Source organism: Acanthaster planci, linkage group LG18 (assembly GCF_054643075.1).
Source record: "Acanthaster planci isolate LZ-2023a linkage group LG18, COTS_SCS, whole genome shotgun sequence".
Lineage (NCBI taxonomy): Eukaryota > Metazoa > Echinodermata > Asteroidea > Valvatida > Acanthasteridae > Acanthaster > Acanthaster planci.
The window spans coordinates 1,555,192-1,565,905 of NC_141794.1; the positions used below are offsets into that span (position 1 = coordinate 1,555,192).

General features: G+C 43.0%; 1 protein-coding gene across 1 annotated transcript; it reads right to left on the bottom strand.

Annotated features, from left to right (window-relative positions):
* Positions 1-619: 619 nt before the first annotated feature.
* Positions 620-7,427, bottom strand: LOC147796089 (uncharacterized). The gene is made up of 9 exons (XM_087148938.1): positions 6,671-7,427; positions 4,883-4,987; positions 4,426-4,656; positions 3,815-3,904; positions 3,320-3,607; positions 2,694-2,900; positions 2,205-2,246; positions 1,565-1,655; positions 620-1,031 (listed from the first exon to the last, which is right to left on the bottom strand). Exons 2-9 carry the CDS (start codon positions 4,965-4,967, stop codon positions 620-622), a joined length of 1,446 nt encoding a protein of 481 aa, XP_087005064.1. The 5' UTR covers positions 4,968-4,987; positions 6,671-7,427.
* Positions 7,428-10,714: the final 3,287 nt, after the last annotated feature.

The following is a 10,714-nucleotide window of genomic DNA, read 5'->3' on the forward strand; positions in this document are numbered from 1 at the left end:
CAAAGTTGTTTTCAATGGGCAAAGCGTATAGGGCAAAGCCATGGGCACAAAGTTGACTCCGGAAGAATTTTGCACCTGGCACACACTACGATATTGTGTGTGCCGTTTCCACGAAGACACAAGTCACACGGATTTTAGCGTTTTTCGGAGTAGACAAAAGTGTTTATTTACAAAATGAACAAATTTAATTGACTTCTTTAAATATTATTTGCTAGTTTTGTATCATTTAACATCCCTTCTTTCAAGAAGTGGCATTGGTTAAGTCAAAGGAGTTCTAAATCCTAAATAAGCGTTTGAAACGGAGGCTAACCTCAAATACCATTTTCTCCAACGCTAGTTTTTAATCTCCGGGCAGAATTGTCTCTTCATGAAAACGGTGGCGCTTTGTTTGAAACTCTGTACCTCCAACCCAACGAAAACAAACGGGAGTGATGGAAAACTTGAAACTAAATTTGACCATCAAAAATTCACCAGTGAATCGAACGTAACCCTCTAGAAAAATGAAGCAATTTCTGCGATAAGAAATTTCGAGTGCAATTTTTATTTCGATTCTGCAATCAGAAACTCCTTCAAAATGCGACGGGCATTAACAAATTCATCGGAAAATTTATCAACCCTCTCACACTTTGTTATCTCCAGGAGGGCCTTCTAGCTCGACAGCTTCGTACATTTCATTTTCAACCCATTCCCCTTCCTGCTGGAGAGAAGGTGGGTTGACCATAATCTCACCGAAAATATCCTCGCTCTCCGAAGCCCTGGACCCGCGGTCCTTCATCACCAGAGAGTACACGGGCCTCCCTGGAGCCAAATCCAGCTCGTCCATGAAGCCGGAGTTAGTCTTGGAGGCTGTAGAGGTCCGCTTGGCATCCTGATCCACTGCCGAGTACTCAGGCAAATCCTGCACCGTGCTCTGGGGCCTGGAAGCGGGATGGCCGGCCGCTGACTTCCGGACGTCCTCTCCCAGGCCGTTCCTGGGGAGAGAATTGGTCCTGGTGTAGCGGGGAGGGACGGCGGGCGAATCTCGCCGTGCCCTGAATTTTGACAGGGGAACAGAAGTGAGCTTCAGCTGAAAGGAATTTTGCTGTATTTGAATGTTAACTTGTTGCGACGAAAATTGCCCATGACCTGAACACAATCCATGTACAATTTTCACATGGTAAGCAGACAAGCTGTCGATAGACCTACTGCTTCGGTTAATGCACATCTTCATACAATAACAATGACACTGCAGCCGCCCAGGAAGCTGCTCATGAAGCTAAGATTGATTTCAAACTTATTGATTTCTATTAGTTTTTAATAAGCAAATATCAAATTATTGTAAAATAATCTTTAACTACCACACATTTATCTCAATTTTAAAGATCATGCGACTTGTTTTTAAAACATCAAGAGGACTTGTGGAAAACAGAACATTTTAATTTCAGCAGTGTTGCGCAGGTGCAAAATTATTGCCTCAGTTTGCGAGTCAGGCCGACACAATGGGATGTGGCTGCGGCCAAACCCATACAGGCTCCAGTGAAAATTCATACCGCAGCCGAGTAATTAGGACATGACTTCATCTTACCTGAACACGCAGCAGTACAGTCCGATTAAGATCACAAGGATGAGAGTACCTAGAAGCGCTGTGTTCAGGATTCCTAGCACCAAACCGACGTCTGTGGAGATTAGATCAAAGTCATAAGTTATAGTAGCTTACACGTAGTGAACAGGCTGTATAGGTTGGTTAGGGGAATTAAGCCACAATGCAATCATCAGTGACTGTCGGTCTGACAGGTAGTCCTAAGTCAAATCAATTCGGCCAGCCAGTTATGTGAGAGTGCAGAGCACCCCCCAGAGAAATTATGTTTTGAAAACTGATGACAGAGATGCAGGTTTGGGTGGACTTTGACTTTTTCCTTACTTCTAAAAACGTGCAAAAAGCCCCAATGATCCTCACACGTACACTCAGAAAGGTCATACGAGGTAATACTTGAAGAAATTTCCAAATCTGAGGAGTTTCCCGAACAATGTTGCCCTCCCCACGAAAATTTGGTGCTGCATCTGCCCTCGTTGGGGAATAAAGGGGAGCTTTAACCAAACTAGCAAACCGCAGGCCAGTAAAAAAATGTGATTTGCACAGATGAATACTTGCTACCGACTGCAAAGAGGCCGAGTAGGATATCTTATAATCTGCACTCCTTGGTATAAAAGCAGACGTAACGCACCTACTCTGTCGGTGACTGGTGGCGCTGTTCCCAGACCAGTGGCTAAAGGGGAGATTCGGAAGTACATGTCTTGTAAGATCTGCTTGACGTCATAGAACTATTGATTGAAACTGAAGACGCAAGCGTTAATTTTGATGGTGCCCCCTTAACTTTACTGGTTGCCTCAAGGCGTCCAGTGCTGGAAGGTATTATTGTAAACACTTTTGAGTCTGATATGAATCAGGGCTCAAGCTGAAATAACTTTGGATTTTCCTGATTCAGAACGAAAAAATACAGATTAGGTTAATAAAAATCGGGCTGATCCATCCTCTTTTACAGGTCAACTTGTTTGATTTACTTGGGCTCAATGTGGTTGTAGTTCATATTTCAATAAGTGGCCAAAGTGTGGTGGTGCGGAATCGTGTTATATAATGGTCATTGGTTTGATATTCGATGTATGGGTTTAATGGATAGGGATTTTTAGAAATTGCTTAGGAGCTTCATTATTACCGACACATTCAGGTGAAGTCTCGCTCCACATGATTTGGGCAGGGGCAGGTCCCTTGACGCACTGTACAGAGAGCGCCCCTTGTAGACCAAACCCAGGATTGCAAGTGAAGTTGATGATGCTACCGAAGTAGAAATGATCTGCCGTTGGTCTAATCGTCAGTTCGCCATGAGCCAGATTCCCTGGGTCGCTGCAGAAACTTTCATTCACTGGAAAAAAAGAAACAGTAAGCAGGGAAATGGGATGAATCATAAATTTCGTTCACCCTCATCGACGCTCTGGAAAATTAAATCTTTTGTAAAATCAAAACAGGAAAAGCAACAATCGACCGAAACTGTCAAGCGCCGATAAGGACATTTGTTTCCGCAAACGGCACGGGGGCCTTTTTAATCAGTTAAGATTTTTAATGATAAAAGAAAAGTGTGCACAATAATGATTCAGAAAAAAATAATTCAAAAGGTAAAAGACTTTCCATCAGTGGCTAGACAGATATGCAAAACTTTAAATGAAGAAATAATTAACCCACTGGCGTAAATCATTAACACAGAAACAAGTCATTAGGGCATTTGGCAAAATCATTTTGCGCAGTGTTCTAGTGTATAGCGAAGCCGTGTCGCATTAGACTTACCACTATAGATCGAAATGACGCCCTCACCGCCGCACCGTTGGTCAGGATTCCCAGCACACGCATGGTTGCACGTGGAGTCGATGACTCTCGTGTCCTCGTTGATGTTGGGGTCTTTAAGTCTGTACAAACACTGCTTCCGTTCCATCGCCGCGTACACGATGGACTTATCATTTGAAACTTGCATTTTAGCATGATATACGCATTTTTCAATCGTAATTTCATCCATGGTAACAAGATCATGAAAGATGGCGTCACCGTCCCCACTGAAGCAACCTTTGTATCCAGGGGCTGCGAAAAAAATCGGTGACACAAAAACTAAGCATTAAGAAAGAGCACAATGAAAAAAATCACGTCACCATCAATGGAAGGTATAAGCGACAACAATCGTACCGCGAGAAGAGGAAGATACGTCTCTTGAAGGACTTTAAGTGAAACCTTGCAATTGTACTTAAGTTGTCACAGGAGATGTAAAACGAGGTGTTGACTTTACTGTACCAGTGCAAACGACACCAGCTGTGTGACTGTCGCCGCAAGGATCGTCCCGCTCGTCAGTGCCATTCATGCAAGCCATTAGAGACTCCTCCTCTGTCGGCAAAGATGAAGCAGTAAATCGCTTTAATGTTCACGACAGCGCATTATCAGAAACAAACACAAAGAGGAACTCATTCAACCCAAGGACAACTCAGGGTGAGAAGAGTAAAGTGTATGACTTGGTATGACTGCGGAGGAGCTTTGAAAATTACAAGTGTCTAATCACCCAATCGAATGGGGCATCTTGTTTTGAAGGAAACAGTTTTCACACCCGTGCAGGTAACTTAATGATTCGAACTAACTAGGTTTTCCAACAATAACTGGTAGTTTGATGTACCATAGCTATGTAGCTTCTCCAGTGGACAATCCGCAAAGTCTGATTGAAAATGGAGTGTTCACTAACCAGTTCTCGTCTGAACATCTTATCTTAAAAGAAGACCTTCCTGTATATTGCGCCAATCTTTCACACACAGCTTGCTTTCAATTAAAATTCTGGTAACAAATCCTGGACGTCGGCAAAGCCAAATCGTGCAAAGCATCTTCTAAGAAGGACAAGTCCGGCGTGCGAATCTTACCTCCTTCGCACTGGAAGCCAGCGATTGATTTCCCCATTCCCCTGTCTCCATACTCGGACTCAGTCTTGACCGTGGACGTCCCGGGAAACCCCAGCTCCCTGCAGACCACCTGCCCCTCGGGGAATCCCCAGTCATCCGCGCACACGCTGAACCACTCAGCGGATCCAGGGCGTCGGAACTCGACCCTGCCAGCATTTGGTGTTGTCTCCGGGCCTCCAACCAGACGCACCTCTGCAAATAAGAATGGAACTGATGCGCTGATGGAACTTGACGTTGTGGAAGTCTAAACTGGAATAATTACTCAGTTTGCCCCGCGCTATTTTAATTCGCAGGGACTTAAAATTAAGAAATGTTGTGCCGAGGGCTTAGGGCAGGATTTAGGGCATGATAGCAAAATGTAGTATTAAAAATGCATTTCGAAAAAAGAAATTAGCTTTACTTATAGACATATACATACCGCATGCAACATGCACGATTCCCATGAGTCGTGCCAGCAGAAGTCCAGTTACGAACTGCACCAGTGTCGATCGTTGCAGAGGCATTTGGGCTGATTTGAAGAACACTTGAAAACAAAAAAGCAAACCGAACTTATTCTATAGCTGTTCACACAAGTTCACTGTCACGGGCCACAATCAGCAGAGTCAACCGTACATTGTATTGCTGGATGGCGGTTCGTGTGACGGTTGTCCTGCGTTGGACTAGGCAACCTGAAGTTTACTGCGTATCGGTATGAGAGAAATTCATAATTGCATGGAGTGATGATAGAGTTTACCCATCCAATACTGTCATCTAAGAATAACTGCAGTTATATCGTGACCTTCCACCTCTGGGTCATCCATTATACCGTTATCATGCGAAAATGACTGCACCTTCGAAATTAAAACCACAGATCGACCTTCAAGATGCAGTGACTAAAACACACACTGCAAGAGCCAAAATCAATATAATTCTGCAGTTCCAATCTGATAAACTACTCCCGATTATCAAAGAACATCGAAACTAGCGACTGGTTGCAAAAGGTGACCCGAAAGAGGAACTAAATCAGTTTAATAACAGGAAGTTTCACAGGTATATCGCATCTGACAAAGGATTATTGTGTAACAGTCTTTTGGGGGACTGTCTACGTAACTTTGGGTTCGGTGCATACAGAGCACGTGACCTACTGTCAGGAAATTTTAAAAAAATGTTCGGTGATTGTGGTTGGATAAAACATCGGTAAAAAATAGATTTAATTCGGTATTCTAGGTTAATGATTAAATAAAGCAAACGAACAGCTGAAACAGAAAAGGTTCTACGCACGTTAAGGTAATGTCGCGGAACTATGCCACAGAAATCGTTGGTTGTAGTTACTCGTTCGGTGCAATCATTTTGTACCCAAACTTCAAAAACACTGTGATGATTGAGATTGAGGGGCAAGGGAGGGAACTTGCCCCACAGAAAAATGTTGAAAAAGGGAAACAAATGAAAAAGTAACAGAAATGGAAAATTTTATACATGAAAGGGGATGAAAATTACCACTTTGCTTGAAAAATCCTCAATGCTGACTTCCCACATTGATCAATTCTTACCCGATCAATGCTTTGTCTGATATTTTTTCCCTTAGCAAAAAACTAATCTGCCCTCCCCCCTCAAAAAATCCCGAAGACGCCTTTGAATCGCATGGTATCCCCTTCCTGCGCGAATGTTGCCGAAGCTGTTATTTATTTGACCCTTTTGTGGACAATATTCTGTCGACCAAAGCATGCGCTTAGCTGACAAACATTGCAACAATTTACAGCTCCACCAGAGATGTAGGTTTCCCAAGGGGGAAAAACTGAAATTACGATAAGATGTATTTAGGTGTTCAGGGGAATTTCTCATTTCTCACAGCTAAACCTGTTGCTTCAGTCTTTATTGCCATTGTCGAAAGCCATGCCATATTTGAATGAGAAAGTTCCTCGTTTGCTTTCCTAAGAAGACTTAATGTGCATTTTAACAGCGCGTGTTAACAGTCCGCGAACAGTGCATGTTTGCAACCGACTCCAAGACTCATTCTGACTTTTGCTATTCTGGACCGACTGCCCCTAAATTTGCCTCGTGATGGCCCACAAAACTCGACCAGGAAATGCGGTCAAAGTACGATTTTTACCACCCTGTCGTCAGCCACACCCTGGACTTGTTGGGGCACTAGTTTTTGCCATCAAAATTTTGCATATTAAACTATAATCGAACTGTCGTATGCTCTCAAACAATAATAGGAACTTACCACTTGGATTTTGACAAGATGGTCTCTGTTTCTGAGGGCACCAGCCGTTCAAATTGTCGACTGGACTAGCGCCTAAGACAACGAGATAAACCGACGGATGAAGTACGCAACGGCATTTTGTATCGGTTCGCCGCTTTCACACAAATCATTGTTCCCCTTTTGTGCTTAACATTTACAGGCTGCTGTACGTGCAAATCAAGATCCATATCTGGTTGGCCCGATGGGTTTAATTCTTTGTCAACTTTCACTGCGGCCGACCTGCCACGTCAGGACTACACCATCACCGATTGGTCCGTATCCATGCGCGATGAACTGCGTTCGATGTATCCGAGTCCCCCGGGCAAGATGGCCGACGATTTCGGCATGATGCGTGACAATGACGGCCACCGTTTGTACCAAAACAGTTAGGATTACTCCCCAATATCGCACACAAACGATTTTCGACGCTGATTAGATTAGAGATGACCAGAACACGAAATCAGGTATTGTTGCTGGACCATCGGCCCGAACTTCCTTGCCTGGAGCTAGACACAAATCCCTCACAAGAATCTGCCTGGATTATTTCTACTCCTTTTAAAGGGGAAAGTTAAATTCACACAATTCATGACATCAACTCCTCTGTTAATAACCCACACGTACGACGCCCAGTATCACAAAGAAGGTTCGTCGTTTATGAAGTCCACTTGCCTCCAGAGACGTTTTGAACAAGAGATTCAAGGTCAGCTTCCAGGCAGTTACAATCTCGTACAAAATTCGTTGAATGATCGGGAGTCGCCAGCGCAATGTCGAGTCGACACCAAGCGTTGATGTTATAGCTGGTGAAGATATTGACATTTTGTCAACAAGTTGCCTTGAAATCTCCCTAAATAGGCAATTTTCTCTGGGTACAAGGTGATTCAATAATTTAATAATCAACGCTCTTGGCTGTTCGACTGAATTTTATGGAGCACACCGTTCAGTATTAGCGAGCACCGGATCGGAAAGGGTGCAGAGTACCAGTTAAATGGACATCTGAGAAAAATGGGTGGCAGTATCAGTAATCATTATAGTGCTGTTACTTCGAGAAACCACATGAATATACTGATGCGAAATAAAGTAAGCCTATGTTTGGTTAATAGGAAAACAGCAATGACAAGTCCTGTGAAAGGGTGGCATTTTCCGAGCCGCATACGAATTCCGAATCACGTACCATTTCTGATGGTCCATTGTGAGGTTTTTAACGTGCACGCCTTTGGCTAGATTCGCTTTAACTGCGGTTCATCTGGCTTAATCTTATACAACCTTGACGAAACAAAGGTCTTGTCTATGGGAGTCGTTTCATTCTATTCTTGAAACTAAATGGTTTCGGGTCAGAAATTACCCTCAAATTGCTCTGTGTCTGTGGAACGACTCGATGTTTTCATGAATGGAGGATTTTCTGAACAAGATTGAGATGTTCGTTTGTATAGGCCTATTAGTCGACCAAAACCATTTTGTCTTTCATTTTTGTCATTTTGTTTTGTTGGAGATGTTGACCATCTTGGTATCAAAAAGATTGATTTCGTTTTCCTGTTCGCGAAACACCAAGGAAGGAGATGCAGGATAGGCCATTCTGGGCCGCAGTCTCAAAGTACCCTAAATTCATCTTCAACGTTTGAATGGGCCTTCAAAAGATCGTTTCTTGTTTTCTCCAAATACATGTCGCCGGTGGCGTGCACATATTCTGGGGATTGGAGGGAAACACAAAAAAGGGAAATAAATCACCGCTTTGGGTAGCAATTATAACAAACCAGGCTGCAATATGGAGAACCATCACACTAGATCATCTTTCCGCTCAACCAAATATTATCAGCGTAATTACCCAGCTAGAACGCTTTGTCTGCCGCCGAGTTTTTGTCCGGTCGTTTAGACCAAAACCCATCCATTTCAAAGAAGATTGCCTGCCAAGGCCAAATGTTTGCAGAGTTGGGCGGTGATAGGGTGTTGGAACTACAGAGGTAAGTAGATCAGGCAATAGTGAGCATATCTTCACAAAACGGAGTTTTTACAACGGGACGTTTTGCCTGAATTTGCAGTCAAACTGTTGCAGCAACGAGGTGGCGTATGGGCATCCGAAGGAAGGTTTTGAATGTTAAGTTAAAAACTTCGTTTAGAATAACACGCTCAAGAACCAAAACCTGTGCACATTTTTATATATTTGTTTATTTTGGCAAAGTCAGAACTAAACGGAAGTAATTTCATTTTATCTGCATTTCGGGGAGAAATTAAGGTCTTGATAATCTTCTGGTCATTTTATCGATGAAATGTAACTTTGGAATTAGTACATACATGTAGCTACACATACGGTGTGTTTGGGGTTTCAATATGTTTGAATTTGATTTTTGTACCACTATGGCACAATTTTTAAAAAGTGCGTCGTGCTTAACAAGAGACTTGTTGAATGGTTGAAAGTGCACATTGAGTTCGCTACTGCTTTTTGTATATATTAAATGACGAGAAAGTTGAAATATCTTGATTTTTTTCAATGGCGCAAGGCCTTCTAAAGAAAAAGTGCTGTGAACTTTTCCAGAATGCAAAAGATAGACTTGTCATAAGTTCAACTAAGAGTCGGAATCGTGGACTTCAACGAATCGACTAGGATTTCGTGAAAGTCAACGTAACGGGACCACAAAAGTCTCAACTGGAGAAAATAGGCAGGTATAACTGTTACAAGGAATGGGCACTGAAGGCCTTGCATACTGTGTCGAAGTACCAGACCAAGATGGCTGGAACCGAGGATACGCGTCATCCAGCACTTCCTGAGAGCAAAGTTTAGGATTACCTTGCAAAAATTTCAGAAAAGTGGAAGTAAAAAGTTGTTTTTCTGGGTCAGATCGGTAAACGAAGAGTATATTCAATAAACGACGTCGCATGACTGATTAAGGAATAAAAATTAGTGGAACTTTGTGTGATCGCGAAATAACTGATATATAGAAGCGAAATCCCCTCTGGCACTCTAGCACTATTTCAAAATTTAAAACAACCTAAAATTTATAACTGTTTATATCCATATTTCTTATCATTACTGCTCCATGCAAGTAACCAAGAACTCAAAACAACGGAAAATCAGCGGTCAACGGCCGATAAGTGATAATGCACGGATAAACGCGTCTCAGTCTCTGGTTGTGGGTTTGCTCGTGGATCGGAAGGGGAATTTCCCTGTTATATGAATGACAGGGTTCCGTGGTTATTCCTTCTCTTAAGCTTGACTCTTGGTGGCAGCTTTGTCTTGTGTTGAAACCCTAAAATGGTCAGCGATTAACGGATTTAGGGCTTCGAGAGTGTGAAGGTTGTTGGCCAGTACAGGACCGACGTTGCCTGCTCAAACCTAATCACAATTTGCTGTCAAACTATCCGGTATTACCGCATACAGGAGGTACGTTTTAAGTTCAAACTAAAACTGAACGAAGAAACTTATATACAAAAGAATACTCCTCTCCCTAACCGAAGGAAGGGTAACTTGCACTGGAAGGGGCTATTTTCAGCCTCTTTCAGTCTAAATTCAGAGTGATTTTCACTCTAAAACGTTTTGTCCCTAGTTTCACTCCTTCCGATTTACAGGGTATGAGCTCCAGTTATCCGATTCCGTGTGCTGTGCCCGGACAAGAATTCCAGCGGTGGTTTGCCGTCAAACAAATGATATAACTTTCATGTATGTTCAATACATCTCTGACAAGTTTCAGGCAAGAGTTCCAAAGGGTTGCCTTCTTTAGCATTTTAAATGATTCGTAAATGATCCTCCTAATGGAAATACTTCAGTCAGGCTCTACATCGGCAGAGCGGTTTTCCTACCGTTGGTTTTGGAGAGCCAGTTCCGGGGACGCCGGCCGATTCGGCCGGCATTGCTTAGCGGCAGTTATCGCGTAAGCTGTAAGACGCCAAATGGTGTACAAGCAGATTCATCATCATTTGGATTTAAAATTCTGAAAAAGTCGGCGCTAAACAGGCCGAATGGCTTTCAACGGGCAGACTTTTACCCTGCCGAAATCGGCCATCCTCAAAATGACCGTATTATCAAGATAAAAA